The 21,395-nt window shown below is 35.5% G+C and overlaps 1 protein-coding gene across 1 annotated transcript in view; it reads left to right on the forward strand.

Annotated features, from left to right (window-relative positions):
• Positions 1 to 5,291: 5,291 nt before the first annotated feature.
• LOC149805209 (protein bark beetle-like) overlaps positions 5,292 to 21,395 on the forward strand; it is a 79,713-nt gene continuing 63,609 nt past the window's right edge. Inside the window, exons 1-4 of the mRNA XM_089948432.1 lie at positions 5,292 to 5,937; positions 8,650 to 8,831; positions 9,950 to 10,140; positions 16,526 to 16,873. Coding sequence (XP_089804558.1) covers positions 5,551 to 5,937; positions 8,650 to 8,831; positions 9,950 to 10,140; positions 16,526 to 16,873 — 1,108 coding nt within the window. The 5' untranslated portion in view covers positions 5,292 to 5,550. The remainder of the gene's footprint in view (positions 5,938 to 8,649; positions 8,832 to 9,949; positions 10,141 to 16,525; positions 16,874 to 21,395) is intronic.

Genomic DNA, 21,395 nt, shown 5'->3' on the forward strand with positions numbered 1-21,395 from the left:
GCAATTTTCTATGCTAAAGTTTAAGATGAAGCGACATGAAGACAAGACAGTATTTGCTTTTTAATTAGAAATATAAAAGAATGAATTTTTGCAGTTCATTTCTTTAAATCCTGAAATTCTATCTCACTTAAGTCAAGTTTGATGTATTACTTTATTCTCTGCAATTTTTCTTTAAATTCTTCTACGATAATGTTCGTTTTAATGCACGGTAAATAGTCTGACAAATAAAGAGTTTTATAACGCACAGTAAATAGTCTGAGAAATCAAAAGGCTTTTAATACACAGTAAATAGTCTCGGAAATCAAATATCTTTCACTCACCTCTGTCTGGGTGGGTTCGAGTTTTGGATTCGGCCAATGTGGGAATGTGAGAAAGCTTCGCCAGCAGCTTCTCGTGGGTCGGTGGTTCTTCCTCCACCATTAATACTGGCCGACATGCATAGCCTATCATGTGCTGAAAAATGTCGTTAAACCCCACAACAACAAATATCTTTCAATGCACAGAAAATACTCTGAGAAATCAAACGTTTATTAACGCACAATAAATAGTCTGGGAAATCAAAAGGCTTTTAATGCACAGCAAATAGTCTGAATTTAAATATCTTTCAGTGCACAGTAAATAGCCTAAGATATCAAAACTCTTATAACGCACAGTAAATAATTGGCGAAAACAAGTCTTATTACGCATAGTAAATAATCGGCGAAAACAAGTCTTATAACGCATAGTACAAGGTCTCAGAAATCAAGAGTCTTATAACGCACAGTATATAACGCAATGTGACGTAGTTTATCCTATTTGGTAACTGCAAGACAATTCCGTAAATTACCATAATGTTTAGAGTTAAGAGTACACTAATAAAATAAAATAGATACAAACAGTCATACATATAATTATATTGTTACAAAGGATATGTAATATATCAATTAAAAAATTATACAATTTTATATAGTGCATTGGCATTAAGGCCATTAGGATACAAAGTATCTAACTTATGAATCCAATTAAGTTTCTTTTATGAGTCTATTCATGTCACCATGCACAATATCTATTGGCAAAAAGAAAAATCGAGTAGAGAGTGATTATTGGTGTTAAAGTGTGTTGAAATATTAGAGGAAAACCGAGCATCTCTATAATATTTTTTAAGACAGCAATGATGTTTTATTCTCTTAGAAACTTGTTGAAGTATTTGTCCAACATATTGCATGCAACATTTATTTACAGGTTATCAAATAAGTCACATCAGTTGATATGCAGTGAGTGTTATCACGTAGAGAAAATACCTCTTTTGTATTAGCGTTACGGAAAGAAGTACTTTCTTTTGTGTTTGCACATTGAAAGCACCGGTGTCTGTTACACTTAGATGACGAAAATTGTCTTTTTAGTTCTAATTAGAAAATTTTGCCAATTATTGGATCTTCTATAAACGAGAATTGGTTTATTTTTGTAAAATGATTTTACGCTGGTTTATTTGGGATACATTTAGGAGACTATAATATATATTTATTAATTCATTAGGTAATGAAGGATTATGTTGTATTGTGAAAGGAATTATATTTTTCTCTCTTTTACATTCTGCTGTGTTTACATCCTCATGTTGAGTAATATTACGGGTTTTATTCAGCGCAGAATCAATTATATGTGTAGGATAATTGCTATTTTGGAAATATGTTTGTAATTTATTCAACGAATTTTGTAACTGACAATCATCTGAAACAATGATTCGGTATCTTTTGGCCTCGCTATATGGCATACCGTTTTTACATGACATGGGATGACATGAAGAATATTCCGCATATTGGTGGATATTAGTTTCCTTGATATGAATATTTGTAGATATAGTGTTATCAAAATTTTTTTAATTTACATTTACATCTAAAAATGAAACATGCGTACTAGATGCAGTATAAGTAAATTTAATCGTTAGGTAAAAATGATTTAGGCGATCAATAATTTTTTTCAGTTCTTCAGTTGAATGGTTTCGGATTATAAATATGTCACATAAAAAATCTGAACCAACAGATGGATAAAACTTTTCGTTTTGAAGAAAATCTTTTTCTAATTTACCCATGAAATGGGAAGCGTATGAAGGAGCCTTATTGCCTACCCATTATTTGGATCTAATTCGTATTATTAAATTGAAAATAATTATTTTCCAAGATAAGTTTTATTATTTTACAAATATCTTCACTAGATAGTGTGCTATTATTAGGATTGTTATCAAGAAAATATGTACATGCTTCAATACCATCTGCATGCGGAATGTTGGTATATAGTGAAGTTACATCCAATGATACCAGGATTGAGTTATCAGATAGCTGTGGAACTGACTTCAACTTTTTAATGAAATCAATAGTATCTTTAATATATGAAGGAAGTGATTTCATTAAAGGTTGTAAAACACTATCAATAAATTTGGATAGGTTTTCAGCATATGAATTATAACCTGATATAATTGGTCGTCCTGGATAATTTAAAGGTAAATTATGGTCAGGATTTTTATGAGTTTTGGGTAATATGTAGAATTGAGGTGTACGTATGTTAAGAGGGATAGTATCAAATTCCTCATATACGAAATAATTATTTTTAGCGATCTCATTAATGCATGATGAAATTTATGAAATTTAATGATATTGCTTTTTGATGATTACCAGTTAATATCTCTTTTGTGATCGAGTCAATACAGAAATCTAAATATGAATCACGTCCACTAGGTCGTGTAAAAGATGAATTGTGTTAAAATAGAAAAGAATTCGGTTTGCTCTCTGAATTGTTGTATGCTTTATCATTAGAAAAATCGTCTAACTTTAGGCGTCTAGAAAAATGAAAAATTTCTTCAGCTAATATAGTTTTATTATGATATTTTGGTATGGGATAAAACTGTAGCCCTATGCCTAACAGTATATATAGTCATTATCAGTTAATCTTCTACTAGTCCGATAAATCAACCCCACAAATCTGTGTTGATACTGTTCATCACGGGTGAAGGGCTGATTTATCGGCCTAATCTTCTACGTGAGAGGTTTAACACTGTTTCTTTACCTCTCTTAATTTTTTCTTCGCTTTTTTCTTTTTCGTACTCTCTTCTACTTTTGAATTTGTGGAACCTCTTATTCTTTTGTCTTGTGATGTCGTCTCTATTAGCCCTTGTAAAATCTGTTCCAGGTTTGTCAGTGTCTTTCTCATGGTCACTGTTTCTGATCCACCACCACCACCACCCCACCACCACCCCGTTTTACGGCTCCTGCGTATGTCTTCTTTGTTGTGCCATGGAGAGTCAAGTTTTTCCGCTGTTGTTCATCATGTTGATTCTTGTTTGACTTTACAAAATTCCTATTTATGTTGACTTTTTGGTTTACTGATGTTTTGGGAGGTGCTATATGTTCCCTGTAGTTTCTTTGGGATTTGAATACTTCCATTCTTTCTGTGCAGAGAGAGAGTTAAGAGTCAGACCCCTTTGCACACGTGAACATAAAAATTACACCGTTTTGTTAAATCCACATGAAATGCAAACATGTACTTGTCATTCTTTTTCTTTAATTGATTCAACATTGTAAGTATTGGAAGCAGACGAAACTAGTGTTTTCCTTCTATGTATAGACCTGTGTTGTCATCTATTTACCCCTTCGCCGAAAATGGACGGATCCAGGAATTGGAAATGACTGAAAACTTAACGTTTGGAATGAAACATGCAGACGATAGTGGCGTTAGCCCGCCTCTCCCCCCCCCCCCCCCCGGGGCTGGTATCGTTGATTACAATTGACCTGTCATACATGTACTATATAATGACTACAAGGGAGGACACTTGTGTCCTTGTTCGCACGACCTGTTTAAGAATAGGTACCGATATTTTGCTCAGGCATTCAACTGTGTATCCCTATCAAAAGTTTGACTTTATATCATACCTTTAAGGTATGCAAATCATTTTCCCACGCTACCACTCGACATGGCCCCGATCGCGCCCCTTTAATATGCAAGAACAACTCGCTGAATGGAATACTACCTTCTCATTGGCCAACTAAAAATGTTGGCTTGACTTCGCTTACTAACATTTAGGAAGGGGGATGTCCATGTCTATTGCACGCTCGCTGGTGGCTAACGAGCCCTATACGTGATGTGAACAACGCGCTGAATGGAATACTAACTTCTCTTTGGCCAATTGAAAATAAGTTATACATAAATGCAGGACGTCATTTTGTTTTAACCAATGAGAGGGCATTATTCCATTCAGCGGGATCTCACTTGCATATTAAGCGGGCGCGATCACAACCATGTCGAGCAGTAGCGTGGGGAAATGATCTGGCGTTCCTTAAAGGTATAATTATAAGTCAAACTTTTGGTAGGGATACACAGTAGCATGCCTGGGCTAAATATCGGTACCATATTTATTAAGCTACGCAAAGCGTAGCTTAAAATATCAGCGTTTATTCTTAAATATGTCGCGCGAGCAAGGATATAAGTGTCCTCCCTTGTTATATAGTACATGTATATATTGCACGGGCATAATCAGTTATATATATATATATTTGCAATAAACTGACAACGAACAGTGCGAAACTAGTATCTAACTAGCATGAGCACTTTCGACTCTTTAATGAGTCTTTCTTCAAGGCAAATACAAGACATAGACAAAACAAACAAATAAAACAGAAAATGGCCATGTTTGCAAAACTTTACATGGCTCCTTTTACAGGAAATAAACCTTTAACTTTATTATATATCTATATCTATATATATATATATATATATATATATATATATATATATATATGGCTGATATGAAACTTGGATTCACAACAGTTCCCATAATAAATAACATATACACATACTGTTTATTAATATCTTGAGTCAATTTTTTAGGACTTAGTAATTTAAAATTTCTTAAAATTTTGACCAAGTTAATTATTCAACGTTTATCATTCCACGATATGCACGATGTCTCAACCAACCACCCGGACATCATGCTACATGTCTGCGGCATGATGCCCCATTGCTAGACGTCACTAGAAACTGCCACATTGCAGACATCGTAGCGATATGACTGAAACATTATTAAAGCTACGTTAAGAAATCCAAATCACACCAACCAACCACTCACCTTGTTCCCTTTAAAGTTTTTGGCTAGGTTTTTATTTTAATTATAAAGACTGGTTTCAAATTGTCATTGCAAGCACATACCTGTCACTTGTCTTTTATAGTTTACTAAATATAAAGCCGGTGATCTCGATCAATAAGAGCTACCCTGCGTCTATTTTTAGATAAGTGAATCATGTGACTAGGTCTCAACAATGAAGGTGGCAGTGTTTTGAACTAGAAATGAGGACATTTCAAAAGCCAAGATGTCTGCCAGCCTAGTTTGGTGAGAAATACCCCGATTAAGGTCACCAAGTTTCGAATTTAGATATAAATTCGAATTGGGAGACGGCGATTGAATTCAGAAAGTGTGGTTTGCATTAATCAAACTACATGAGAAAGATTCTTACCTGTATACAGGTGTATCGCCGTACGCTAGTGTTTAGTCATTAGACATGTAGGAAGTGAGTTCACATTTTAATGGCGGACAGGTATTCGGTAGCTAGAATGCTGATTGTAGGTGCTATCCTGATCTGTTTAATAGGACGAGTATTTTGTGTCATTGGGGACCAAAGGATCACACCGCCACCCCCAGGACAAGACCCAGTAATTGCAAATGGCATTATTTACAATTTATGGCACATTCCTCTAGACTGCCGTGACCCAGAAATTCTAGCCAAAGCCGAATTTGAAGGTGCTGGGATTGTCATCACAACAAAGAAGGCAGTGATTCGAGATGGGAGTCCATACAAGATAAAAGGAAACATAGAGATTGCTCCAAAAGGATGCCTGTATATTGAGCCAGGTACTGTTTTTCACTTCGCCCCAGGAAGAGGTATAATGGTAAACGGAACCTTGATAGCAAGGGTAAGCATACGTATGTATTACTAAAAAGAAAAGAACACTATCTGTCTATCTATCTATCTATCTATCTATCTATCTATCTGTCTGTCTGTCTGTCTGACCCTTGGATGAGGGAGGTCGTGGGTTCGATCCCCGGTCGAGTCATACCAAAGACTTACAAAATGGTACTAACAGGTGCCTCGCTTGGCACTCAGTATTAAGAGGTTAGTGTTAGGATGTGGCGGCCTTGGTATCAGGATAATGTGACTGGGTGGGACATCATGCTACCAATCTGCGGCATGATACGTCAGTGCTAGACATCACTATAAACTGCCATACTGCAGACATCGTAGCGATATGACTGAAAAATTGTTAAAGCTACGTTGAAAATCCCAAATCACACACACACAGTCTATCTATCGATCGATCATCAGTTTTGCATCATTAAAAATCCCACATTATTGTGAATTATAACTATTTTCACAAATTATAAACGTTTGTGAAGCTTTTATTAAATTTGTTGTGTATTTTTTTTTAAGTATAAGAATAGATTTTAATATTACCTGTAACAGGGGTAACAGGGCCAAAGTTAGTAATTAAATGAAATAAAAGCAAAATAAAGTTTGATGTTACAAAAAAAATCAGTAAGGTACAAATGTAGAACATGTGGCATGGGAAAGGTACACACACACACACACACACACACACACGACTGTATTATAGGAATCTAAATAACATACTTGTCAAAGCAGTTTGTTGATGAGACATTAGACTATATTCATCAGGTCTGCACATGTGGGTTCATTTAAAAGTGTATTCAGCCAGTGGGGAGTATTTAATATTTTCAAAAACTTAAGCAGAGTCCAAAATTAAATGCACAAAAGTTTCTAAAAGTTTGATCTTACTTGCTGCGAATAACCAGTTAAACTGTGCTTTAGTTCTTGTTTCATGAACTGTGTATTTATTTCTTCTCAAAAGCATCGATTAAATTAGAATAGCAAGCAATTTCGTTTAAAAAATGTCTTTGATCTTTTCAATTGCTGTATGTTATCTCTCTTTCTCTCTCTCTCCTGTGCAGCATACCTCCTTGTTTTCACCTGAAGCCGGTGTTTGCTGATCTATAACATGCAAATAGATTACTGTAAATTGAAATTCTAAATGCCCAAAAATAGATCTCATTAATTTTAGTGTAGTTAGTATCATGCTTCACATAATAAAAGTTTCCAAAATTGAATTTTATGGATGAGTAATGTGCTGGTATACCATATATATGTCCTGATAAGTTGAGTCAAACAGCATAGATCCAGATCTATCCTATCATAATGCACCTGTAGATCATGGTCAATGTTGTTTGTTTTACTGATTACTCCTGACAAACTGCACAGATCAGCCTTAAGGTAATTCAGAGCTTTTAGTTTCGAAGTAAAGTCCATGAAAAGAATGAATTGGTACAAACCAAACTTTTAGTCATAGATGTGCAGGATACAAGGCTTATGAAATGATTTTTGATATAAAATGCCTAGTTCATGTGCACTTTAAAGAAATAGCAATTTCAAAACCTGTGTCTGCGGCAAGTTATGCTAAACAGTTGTTGCACAGAAGGTCATATCCGTCATCTGAAACAAGCTACAGTAAAGATTGTTTATTATGTTCTTCGATACGTTTCCTGTTAGAATGTTTTGAGTTTAATTTCCCTGGTCAAATTCCTATTTACTATGTATTCCAAAAGCTTTATCATAATGTTAGTGTTGAACTGGCATTGGATTTGTTTGGTCAGCATAAGAATATTAACTCAGTATTAACATTTCATAATCTGACATACCAAAGCCGGTTATAAAATGGTGGTCATTTAAATGACAAAGGTGAAAGGTTACAGACATAATCATCACATCATTTAAATAACAAAGGCCAAAAAAGTGTCTAGTAACTGGCTTTCATACCGCATTCATAGCCAGTACTTATGAATCACAGATTGCTGGTTGAATGCAATTAAAGCATTCTTTTAATTCTTATTTTGACTAAATAATTTAGAAATATCCTTTAGCTATCGTTCTATACCTGTGTGTTGACTAATTATGACTGTAAAAATGGCTGAAAATTCACAGGTCATCAGAAAAATCTCTCTCTTTAGACACAAAGAAAGGTTTCTTGCTTTTGCAAATGTGGATGAGTTTTGACTATTGGCAAATTTAAAAATCCAAATATTAAAGCTCTGAAGTCATTACCAGTTGATTATCGTGCAAACAAATATGTATGGAAAACAGCAAAAATATTTACACAGTGGGTCTCAGATTAATGAAGTGCAGACAGCAATATTTTTTCATCAGAATAAATACACGACCAATTTATGATACTTCTTGTTTCTGATAGAATCCATTTCTGGTATTTGTTCCTGTCTTAAAATTCTTAACTTTGCTAAATGCAAAAATGTTTTCCTTTTTGTTCAGTTCAGATTTTAAAAAATGATTGAAAAGAATGTTGACTTAGCTTTTATTTCTCCCCCCCCCCATTCCAATGTTAATTTGTTGTGTGGCCCGTATCCCTCTGTCCATCAGCCTCACATTTGTTAACTTTTATGTTTGTTTTAGTGTCAGTTACGCTGTAGTGGGGCATCAGTTGTTTGCAATTGGACTTGACTTATAAGCTAGTAGATACAGTATGGTACATTAACAAGTAAATGTGAAAATTACCGATACAGCATCAGAAAATTTATATAAAATAAATGTGCCATTTCAGGGAAGCCCTATTGATGGAAAACGGATTGTAATGACAAAGGACCCAGATGCAGCAGCTGTGACAGGTCCCAGTTCTCCATGGCCAACTGATGCACGACTGGTTGATGGGAACATAACTAGAGATGGTCGCCTGGAGCTGTTTTACATGGGAAAATGGCGGGGTGTCTGCACTAACTACAACAAGTATTAAGTTAACTCTTTGAGTGTATATTCATTTTAAATTAAGTGTTCACTTTACCACTAAAACATGCAGTTAAGCATAAAGATTTGGTCTCAAATCATTTTCATAAAAACTGTAAATGAAGCTTATTGTAAACATAATTACTTTTTAGTAATACTGTACTATATATGTTTTGGTTAAAAATATTTTGCCAAATGCAGTTTCTTCAAAAGCTCTTTAAAACTGTAAATGTACCACAAAGACATTTTGGAGTGTGCATATTGATCTAAAGCCAGCTTGTTTTCATCTGGCCACTGTCTCAATACTGTGTACCTTTTCCAGCTCAGCTGTCAGATTTTTCTGTTATTTGAAAGATTGTTTTTTTTTTGTTGGCACAGTGTTAAACCTTTGCTTGCTACTATAAAATATAATGAGAAGTTTTGCCCATAATATATGTCACTCCTTTATTAGCTTGTGCCCTGAGAACTGAGAACTCTTTTATAAGGTGTGGTCAGGTGCGGATCCCATTTAAAAAAAAAGAAGAAAATACCCCAAAATTGGCCCCTATTTGTTGATTGTGTTGAAATTCACTATTCAAATTGTTAACTGAAACCTTGATGTATCAGACTGGTTTTGTTAATTTGAAATTTCACTTTATAGTTTCATGATAATGAGAATCAATTAATGGACCAGTCTGTACACTTAAAGAAAATGGCACAGGTCATTAAACAATGGGTTGACTTGTGGGTGAAATTTCTTAGAGTCAGTGCATCTTTTTTAAACTTTAAAACATGTCTGATCAGAAAAAGGACAAAATAACAGCATTTGTAAAGAAGAATATGGGAATGATGCATTGCAGCAATTGGATTGAGGACATTATCTGTGGATTTGACTATCAGTCAGCAAAAATTAGACATAACAGACTAGTTAAAGTGAGCGTTGAATATAAATAATTTACTAATATTAGTAGGAATATATAGATTACACATTTTTATGCTCAGATTGCACTTTATTTTTGCCACTTATATTAGCAAAAATTACACTTATACCTCTCTTGTGGTTAGCATATATGATTTCATTTGTTTAAATTTTCATTTTGGTATATCTAAGAAATATTACTTAAAGAACCTCCTTTTTCCAGTTATACTGGCATAGATGTTAATGCCACATGTCGGCACCTTGGATTTGTGTATGGCAACTTCACCTACCATTCTTTTGCCCAGAATGAGACAGACTACATGATTTATGAGAAGCCTGGTTGTCTGGGATTGGAGAACAGCCTTTTTGATTGCCCTGGGAAAAACAATCTGAGAATTGGAGCCCATATTTGTGGTGGGTATAGTAAGACCATTTTGAAACCAAGGTTTGCCATTCATGCTTTGCAATCATGACTAACGTCTAATCATATGATCTTGGGTGTGAGGTCTGTCAAGGGATGTTTGGTTAATATTTTGTTTTTTATTTCAGTTTAAAGTATGTTGTGCAGATTCTAACAGATTAATATGCAGTTAAAAGGGGGAGATTTGCACAGGTCAGAAACGGTGGTGCACTTCCAATTTTATCACTCACTCATTACCTCATTGTTTGTTGTGCCTCAGGTGGCACGTAAGGCTTCATTGAGAAAGCACCACTGCTGATGGTGTCAGGGTCATCTTGTAACAGGTGGGGTTGGTCTGTTCAATACCTTTTCAAAATGTTCCTTCCATTTTGTCATTTCCTTCTTCTCATCAGAGAGGACGTTCCCAGTTGTACTCTTTTGAGGTAAGTTTTGATCCGTCTCGTAGTCTCCTTTAGACTTCTTTTTGATCTTGTACAGAGTCTTCATGTCCTGCTTCTCAGGTGCTTGTTTTTTATCTTCTGCATTGCACTGTTTAATTTAATGACTCTTGTCTCTTCTTGCTCTGTTTTTCACTATTCTGTCCTTGCCCGAGTACTCTTGGGAAATCCTGTCTTTCAGCCTGTATGATTTTGCCTCTGGTTCACAACCTAAACCTACTGAGATATCTTACTCCAGACTCTTACAAGTTCCTAAGATCACTAGAAAACTCACTGTGGTCAGATATAAATAAGATCTCTCAACCAGTTCATTTGGACACAAGTTCAAAATGGACATGCTGATATCAGTTCTCAATACCATTCAGGAAGGGGACTTTGTTTTTTGTTTTTGTTTGTTTGGGTTTTTTTTGCAGTCAGACTAGATGAATACATATGTATCCTTCAAATATATTCCCAGACAATATTAATTAACGTTAGAGATATAAATCTGCTTCCTCCCAAATCCAGCCCTACTAAAAGGATGAAAATTTACTTTCTGTCCTTCTCATAGAGACAAAGGGCAATCACTCTTGCTCATTACCTTCCCATGCCACCACTTGGTCTCACAATTGTTTTGTTTTGATTCTGTACAACATCATCGTATGAGTCCCTTCCATGAATCCAAAGCTAAATTTGTGTTACATTCAAAAGATTCATACAGAATTTTGGATTTATTTGGAGTAATATTTGTTCCTAAACAGATAGTAAACATTATATTTTTTTTATAATTTTGTGAATATTTTGTGAAATTCTTACTTTCTTGGACATGCCAATATTTAGTCCACATGGTACACCACACTATTGTTGATGCATGTTGCTTGTCATAATTTCATGTATACTGCCTGTAGTATGCTCACCCTGCAAGTGGTGTTGTTTTAGTGACCAATTAACCTGTATCACAGTTAGCTTATACATTTTGTTGTTTTGTTTTATCTTGTTTCAGTGAAACCTGTCAATGAAGTATAATAAATGCATAACAAGTGTTCAAGGCTAAGGAAGATGCACTTAAGTTGTGTCTTGCATATACATTATTTACTTTGCCCTACCATTTGTTCATCCTAACATACCTATGGCCACAATGACAATTATGGAGATCTTCGTGATAGAATTGTCAATATTGGCAGGTCTGTGGCTTCATATATTTATTTAGTTATGGAGATCTTCGTGATAGATCTGTCAATATTGGCAGGTCTGTGGCTTCATATATTTATTTAGTTATGGAGATCTTCGTGATAGATCTGTCAATATTGGCAGGTCTGTGGCTTCATATATTTATTTAGTTATGGAGATCTTCGTGATAGATCTGTCCATATTGGCATGTCTGTTGCTTCATATACTTATTTAGTTATGGAGATCTTCGTGATAGATCTGTCAATATTGGCAGGTCTGTGGCTTCATATATTTATTTAGTTATGGAGATCTTCGTGATAGATCTGTCCATCTTGGCAGGTCTGTGGCTTCATATATTTATTTAGTTATGTAGATCTTAATGATAGGATCTCAGTGATATATCCACCCATCTTATCAGGTTTGTGGCACCGTACTTCTACAATTACCGAGATCTTAATGATAGATTTGTCTGTCCTAACATGCCTATGGCTATATGTAATTACAATAATGGAGATCTCAGTGATATATTTGTCCATCTTTTCAGGTCTGTGGCATCGTACCTCTACAATTACGGAGATCTTAATGATAAATTTGTCTGTCCTAACATGCCTATGGCTACATGTAATTACAATAATGGAGATCTCAGTGATATATCTGTCCATCATATCAGGTCTGTGGCATCGTAGATCTACAATTACGGAGATCTTAATGATAAATTTGTCTGTCCTAACATGCCTATGGCTATATGTAATTACAATAATGGAGATCTCAGTGATATATCTGTCCATCATATCAGGTCTGTGGCATCGTAGATCTACAATTACGGAGATCTTAATGATAAATTTGTCTGTCCAAACATGCCAGTGGCTACATGTAATTACAATAATGGGGATCTCAGTGATATATCTATCCATCTTGTCAGGTCTGTGGCATCGTACCTCTACAATTACAGAGATCTTAATGATAAATTTGTCTGTCCAAACATGCCAGTGGCTACATATAATTACAATAATGGGGATCATACTGATAGGTCCATCTAACATGCCTGGTGTAAGACTATCCAAGAACATTATGATACGGATTTCTGTGATAGATCCATCCATCCTGCCATGCCCATGGTACAACCGGTACCAGCACCAACCGTTTCCACATGGCTGGTAACCATGTCAGTCATACTCCCTGTGAACCAGCCATTTGTATCTGTTAGACAAAATCATGCATCCAAGCCAGCTTTTCCTTTATTCGCGGCTTACCCACAGGTTACTGGCAGATAATTATATGGAGATGATGGCATTGCATCATCGTTGCCAGAGTGAATGGTTTATCTTGAAGTGGAGGCAGTTTGTTAACTGTCTAGTACAAGACAATTCCTTTGCCTGTCAGACTGATCTGTCTAGTACAAGACAATTCCTTTGCCTGTCAGACTGATCTGTCTAGTACAAGACAATTCCTTTGCCTGTCAGACTGCATTAGATTCAAACAATATTGTTTTCACATCAGAGCCAGTTCCCACAGTGTTGCCATGTTTTAATTGCCAGATTTGGCCTCTTTGGTGATAGCTGACTGGGTGAAAACTCCGCCAAATAACATGCTGGGGGTAATTAAAGGAGCAGCTCCCCATTTGGTGATTTCTGGCTGGGTGAAAACTTAGCCAAATAACATGGGGGGGGGGGAATTAACAGAGCAGCTCACCATTTGGTGATTTCTGGCTGGGTGAAAACTTGGCCAAATAACATGCTGGGGTTAATTAACAGAGCAGCTCACCATTTGGTGATTTCTGGCTGGGTGAAAACTTGGCCAAATAACATGCTGGGGGTAATTAACAGAGCAGCTCACCATTTGATGTGCTGATTACCATGTCCAATCTTAACTTAAGTATGTTGTAACATGTATTTGCACTGCATGAAATTTTTAAAAATAAAAATCACTCTAGTTTTTAGGATGACTCCATTTGGCTTGCCATTGCTGTCTATGGACAGATTTGAAGAAGTTCAGAGGTGGGCAGTACAGGAACTACCCTCCAACTTGTTGCTTCATCTGTATCCATATGTTAGAAATCAGCCATCCCTGCCACATCAGAAGGAAAATAGACAAGACTAGCAAAGGGATCTTTTACATTCTAAGTCCTGTTTAGATCTCAGCTTTATGCCAGCAAATGACAACCGAACCAGTTTATTCAGCCCTGAACCTCATATCTCCCACTGGTGACTTAACACCCCAATGACCCGCAGAATGCCTACCAGGAGGGGGGGGTGGGGTGCGCCAGACTAATGTGATTCTGATCACATTGGATCAGTCTTTTACCACAAAATGAATGGGTCATCCAAATCATTTTGGAGGGGCTTTAGATTTTGTTTTTTCATTCTTTTACTGAGGTTCAAGAGATGGTGACATCTGTACACCCCTCCATCTGAAGAGTCAAGTGTTCCATCAGTCTTGACCTCACAGATGCCTAATTTCATGTCCCTATTCACAAAGCTTCACAAAAGTTTGTTTTGTTTGCTTACTGCGACAAGTTTACCAGCTTCAAGTCCACTATTCAGTCTAAATATCTAGGTCTTTACCAAGTTTTGGGGGCCCCGAGTGGCTGAGTGGTCTAAAGCGCTCTCCGTTACGGATCACTGTCATCTCACCTCTGTCTGCGTGGGTTCGAGTCTCGGATTCGGCTAATGTGGGTATGTGAGAAAGCTTGCCAGTAGCTTCTCGTGGGTCGGTGGTTCTTTCCGGTTTTTTTCTGGGTTCTTCCTCCACCATTAATACTGGCCGCCATGTATAGCCTATCGTGTGCTGAAAAATGGCGTTAAACCCTACAACAACAACAACAACCAAGTTTTGGATTGCATTGTCACCCTGTTCTGGTCAACTTCCTCTATGGCAATGGTGGTATGTCTGGACAGTCTCCTCTAAAAGCATATGGTAAGATCTATTCTCCTTAGGGGCAAAAGCAATCTCCTTTCCCTTTTGAATCATCTTGGTTTTTCTCTTGTATTGGGGAAAAATCCGATCTTCACTCATCTCATTGTTTTGTCCCCCTGGTATTTAGGTTATAACCAATCTCAATGAAGTAAGTCTACCTGGTGTCTGCATTATGTGGATTGTCTCATAGTTTTTTCCAGTAGGTCAGGAATTTCAACAAGAGAGTTTTTTGTGACTCAAGTTATATTTAAATGCAGCAGTGGAATTGATCACACTTCAGTATCAGGAACAATGTACAGTTGTTCATTGTCTGTGGAGTAACCAAGGTTGGCTCATGACAGCAGTTCCTCTTGGTAAGTCCCAGCTGGAAGTAACAGCATGTACACATGCACGTACTTACAGTTGGGGAGGCCAGTTGTTGCCAAATGTCATAATATGGTCAGCAGCAAATTGGGAACAAGGGAACTGCCTTTCCACATCAGCCTCCAAATGGAAGCTATCATAAATGCCTTTCACTTCTAGAAGGACAGACTCTGCAGGAAGTCAGTCCTGATCATGCTGGACAACTCCATAGTGGGGACCATGTGTCTCTTCAAGCAAAGGGCATCAAATCACCCGACCTATGTGTGCTGGTTGGTAGTTTCTTCGTCAGTGTTGCCAACTTCAGATCAGCATACTAATCACACAATGATAATTCCAATAGCCCCTCTCCAGTGGGACAAGTCCTGGGTTAAAAATCTGCTTGACCTAGTAATAGACCTACCCAGGAATATTATGACTAAACCAAATCTCTCCAAACAACCACAGTCACAAGAGTTACACCATTGTCTGGACCACCATCTCTTTCATGGCTCTGGTTGGGACAGCCTTTTACAAGGAAGAATTTAGACCTTTAACTGCAGAAAGAATCTCAAGATCAATAAGGTCCTCCATTCTGAATGCTAATGAGGGAAAGGGGACTAGTGTTTTTAGGGACTAGTGTTGGCTTAGTAACATAGTCCCTACGAGTGCCTCAACTAGCCAACTTTTTTGTCTGGCTCTAAAAACTTAAAAACATGTTGCGTCAGAAAAAGGAGAAATCAATATATAGATCTTGACAAATCTTGAAAGAAGTATTCAACAGGAGAGTAATACAGAATTAATTATTCGTGGACTTAATGACCATTCAGCAAAAGTTAGACATGTAGACTAGTTAAAGTGAGTGTTATGCATAGATAATTTATCAGTTTGTTTTGTGTCTATACTTTTGTACTAATTACTAATCCATATGGATTTAGTCGATTTGTGACAATAATTTTAACTGCAGGGTCATAAGCAAAATGAAATATATGTTTATCATAGTTTTTTATATTTATGGCAATTAATATATAGATTGCTCTGTTTATGCTCAGATTATGCTTTTTTTTTTCCCCCACTATATTAGTAATAATTATGCTTATACTTATCTTGTTGGTTGGCATGTATGAACCTACAACAAAGCCGTTCAGGTTCACATTTAATACAATTTTCCTTTATCATATGCCTGGGTGACCAATCATTAGAATCAACAGGCAGCCATCGACATTTCCTAAAATTTTGACAACTTGACTGATAAAATACTTAGTTACTTAATTACTGACTGAAATTAGTATTAATACTTGGTGATTAACTTTTCAGTAAATTGTCTGTACATGTACTTCACTCAACCACTATATAGCCATTCATATAATACAGTTCCTGTATTCAGGCCATTATGGTAATAAAATACTATGTTTAATGTACTTTATGTTTAGGTGGTCTCACTATAAGATGTTATACTCTGTGACTCACAGGACAGCTTAATAATGAAGGAGTGCATTATATTAAAAATGACCTGTATAATATTTATAATCTTCAGATGGGCAGCAAGTCATAGGCTTTCAGTGTGATGGTTTACGCTCAGACCTTGCTAAAGACTACTGGAGAGGGATCGAATTCTACAACTCAACAAATGTGCTGCGTTTAGACGGTGTTCTACTCTACAATGAGTCTCTTTCATGGCTGGAATATTTAGACATCTCATATGCTGGTCTGGATATATTGAAAGATGAAAAGATGCGTCACTCCCGAGCTTCAATTAGTGCGAGCCCCTTTGTCCCATTGATGAATAATGTCACAATTACTAATGGCGCATATGATGGGTTGAACCTGACAGAAATAAGAGGGAATATCCATATTGCAAACAGCACTTTGGCTAAAAACAGAGGTAAGATTTGTTTCCGATGTAATTCTATTTTTCACAATCAAAGATTTTGTTACCTTTTTATTTTTAAGCAGATTAAGTTTTGCCAAGCCTGTGTTCACTTGATGGCAAGTCACTGGTATCACTTTTTCTAGTTAAGAGGTTGAAAAATCTATTTTAAAAAACCACTAGCCTAGACAGACGAGTTCTAAAATATTTTTCTCACATAATAAACTATTAGTCAACCGTTAATTTTAGAAATATAAAAGTCAACAATGTTAACTACCTATATTAGATTATGAAAGGTTGTTTTTAATATCAGTAAATAAGTAACCTGTTGGTATTGCATAGTTATACATTCCAGGCTCGAACCAATTTCATCGATATAATAAGAATTCAACCTCCCTTGGATGAAAAGACACAGTCTGCTGTCCAAGCTGCTGGTGCACATGCAATATTGCTGTAACAAATTTATGCCTTTGTATGATGCGTGTGTCAGATTATTCTGTACATATTCTATATTTTCTTAGATTTTATTCACTCAGTGCAAACATTTTGCTCTTGGATCTAAACTGTCTTGAGAGTTTACGAGCAGTTTTCGGGCACTGCCCTGTTTTCACTCCCTTGTGCTTTGCGGGTGATCCTTTCATAGTGTTTTAGCTTTCGGGCTCTGGGATAGATATTTGTCTATCTTCATTTCTGGCACTTTAAATTTTTTGCCTGACTTATCATTTTCTAGGAAATATTGAACATTTTGATATATTTTCATTAAGTTAGCCTTGCATAACAGAGCCATACACTAGCCTTTGTTCTGTGTGCAGTTCCACCAGCTGAATTAGGTGTTTTTAAAAGAAGAAATACACTTCCTTTTGTGGAATGGCACATTAGAGAGATTTAAATGATATCGTACATCTTCAGCATTCCATCCATCCCCAAGATATTGCTGGTTTCCAGAAATGGAAGAAGGTTGTGGCTAGTTTCAGACATTCCAACTTAAGCAATTTTCTGCAGGAGGAACCATTGCTGGGTGGTCAATGTTAACTACCTATATTAGATTATGAAAGGTTGTTTTTAATATCGGTAAATAAGTAACCTGTTGGTATTGCATAGTTATACATTCCAGGAGGGAACCAATTTCATTGATATGAAATTTCTGTACGATGATCTCTACTGATACAACATATCTGTGGTAGTATACCTCAAGCAGTAAGGAAGCACAGCTGCCCCTTCTCTTTGTGTGGAGGTTTGGAACCGTCTTTACTTGGCAGTCTCAGGAAAGATTTCTAAGTTTATCACATTTCTGTGAAAACGAATATCCTGGTGGACATTCTGTCCAGGGAAGACAGGGTGGTCATCACTGAGTTGTCTCTGTACCATTTTGGAGAGTGGAGATTAAGACCCAGTTACTTTAAATAGCAGATATCGACCAGTGCATAAACAGTGACCACGTGATCTGATGTAATTATCATTTGCAGAAATGAATGTAGTATCTAATAGGGGGTTTTCCCTGAAGGTGGCACTGTGAAAAATGGCTGATGTTTACAGCCGCCGTCAAAAGGCGCTTCCATGCGACTTTTGTAGAGGCGTCAAAAGGCGCTTTGATGTGAATGGTGTAGAGGCATCCAAAGACGCTTGCATGAGGTAAAGGGTTAATGCTCTGGTCGAAATCTGCTATTTAAAGTAACTGGATTGTATTCTCCACTCTCCAAAATGGAGGTTGCAGATTTGATTCAGTACTTACAAAGTTTTCACGATTAGAATCACAACTATGAAAGCTTCAATAACATAGGTAAAGGCTCTGATATTGATGTAGGCAGCAATTAGTTTTTATAAATTATCAAATTCAGATGACTTAGTGATGTAGACGCGGATAAAAAACCTGTAAATTTCAAGAATGAGAAGTGGCAGCTACATTTGGTCACGCTGCTTCACTGACTTGATGGTGAACGAATTCTCTCAAGATTTTAAAGCACATAAAAAATTCTTCCATGAAAAATAATTATACAGCTATAACGATCAGACTTTACTCTTAAATTTTTCCATACATAATAGATGGGTACCAAAAATGTAAAATGATTAAAATTGCTGTTAAACATAAAATACACTACATTGCTTAACAGTTAACTGGCAGGCCTATGTGTATGTAGTCAAATAGGTAACAGGTGTTCTATTTATAGCGCACTGCACTGGGTAACTTTGCTCTATGAGGTAAAGGGTTAATGACCTTCCAAGGAATATGGATGTATAAAAATCTAAATATAGTGAATAATTGCGATTTAAATGTATATGTAATCAAATTCTGAAAGTTTCGCCCATTGCTGAAATAGGCGGTACAGTACATACACATGACCTGTATGACTTGTACTATAAAATTAATGTTCACATGGATGTTTTAGATCCCACAATGGTACAATCTGCATTGATATGTACATTTTAGATCTGATAATGGTACAATCTGCATCAATATGTACATTTTACATCCCACAATGGTACAGTATGCACTGATATGTACATTTTAGATCCAACAATGGTACAGTCTGCATTGATATGTACATTTTAGATCCCACACTGGTACAGTCTGCATCAGTATGTACATTTTAGATCCCACAATGGTACAGTCTGCATTGATATGTACATTTTAGATCCCACAATGGTACAATCTGCATCAGTATGTACATTTTAGATCCCACACTGATACAGTCTGGCAGGCATTGATATGTACATTATAGATCCCACACTGATACAGTCTGGCGGGCATTGATATGTACATTTTAGATCCCACATTGGTACAGTCCGCATCGATATGTACATTTTAGATCCCACACTGATACAGTCTGCATTGACATGTTCATTTTAGATCCAACAATGGTACAATCTGCATCAATATGTACTGTACATTTTAGATCCCACACATGTACAGTCTGCATCGATATGTACATTTTAGATTCCACAATGGCACAGTATGTATTGATATGTACATTTTAGATCCAACAATGGTACAGTCTGCATCGATATGTACAGTTTAGATCCAACAATGTTACAGTCTGCATTGATATGTACATTTTAGATCCAACAGTGGTGCATTATGTATCGATGTGTACATTTTAGATCCCACGATGGTACAATCTGCATCAATATGTACATTGAAACCTGTTGTAAGCTGAAACTTCTTGACATACAGCAATAACCTTTTTAGAATGTTGGCTGCTTAATAAAGAATTACTTTCTTTTGACAAATTGGTTTGAATGACCTAGGTTTAAGAAGGGTTATTTAATTGAATCGACCTTTCAGGAAAATATTTTAATACATTCCTGTGATTTTGTTGACCTGTAATGTTATTAGTTTTACTCGGTTGTATCGCAGTGGATGCAAGCTGTAGATTATCGAGACCCCATTAACAACATAATTTGTGTATTGATACTAGGTTGTCTAGATAATGGTTTTTATATGCACTAAATTGTAAATCTGGGGGAAAATAGTCACTTTTTCCATACAATCATTATGTCTGGATAAATGGCAGGTGGATAATCAATGTTCTACAAAATATCTCAGTAAAGATTTTACATTGATAAGATTATAATTACAAAGAGGACATATAAATTATACGTAAGTACATTTTACATTGATAATATTATAATTACAAAGAGGACATAAATTATACGTAAGTACATTTTACATTGATAAGATTATAATTACAAAGAGGACATATAAATTATACGTAAGTACATTTTACATTGATAATATTATAATTACAAAGAGGACATAAATTATACGTAAGTACATTTTACATTGATAAGATTATAATTACAAAGAGGACACATAAATTATACGTAAGTACATTTTACATTGATATTATAATTACAAAGAGGACATATAAATTATACGTAAGTACATTTTACATTGATAATATTATAATTACAAAGAGGACATAAATTATATGTAAGTACATTTTACATTGATAAGATTATAATTACAAAGAGGACATATAAATTATACGTAAGTACATTTTACATTGATAATATTATAATTACAAAGAGGACATAAATTATACGTAAGTACATTTTACATTGATAAGATTATAATTACAAAGAGGACATATAAATTATACGTAAGTACATTTTACATTGATAAGATTATAATTACAAAGAGGACATAAATTATATGGAAGTACATTTTACATTGATAAGATTATAATTACAAAGAGAACATATAAACTATACGTAAGTACATTTTACATTGATAATATTATAATTACAAAGAGGACATATAAATTATACGTAAGTACATTTTACATTGATAAGATTATAATTACAAAGAGAACATATAAATTATACACAAGTACATTTTACATCGATAAGATTATAATTACAAAGAGGACATATAAATTATATGTAAGTACATTTTACATTCATATTCTAATTACAAAGAGGACTCATAAATTATATGTAAGTACATTTTACATTGATAATATTATAATTACAAAGAGGACATATAAATTATATGTAAGTACATTTTACATTGATATTATAATTACAAAGAGGACAT

This window comes from Sinohyriopsis cumingii, chromosome 2 (assembly GCF_028554795.1).
Source record: "Sinohyriopsis cumingii isolate HCF-2022 chromosome 2, ASM2855479v2, whole genome shotgun sequence".
NCBI classification, from domain to species: Eukaryota; Metazoa; Mollusca; class Bivalvia; order Unionida; family Unionidae; genus Sinohyriopsis; species Sinohyriopsis cumingii.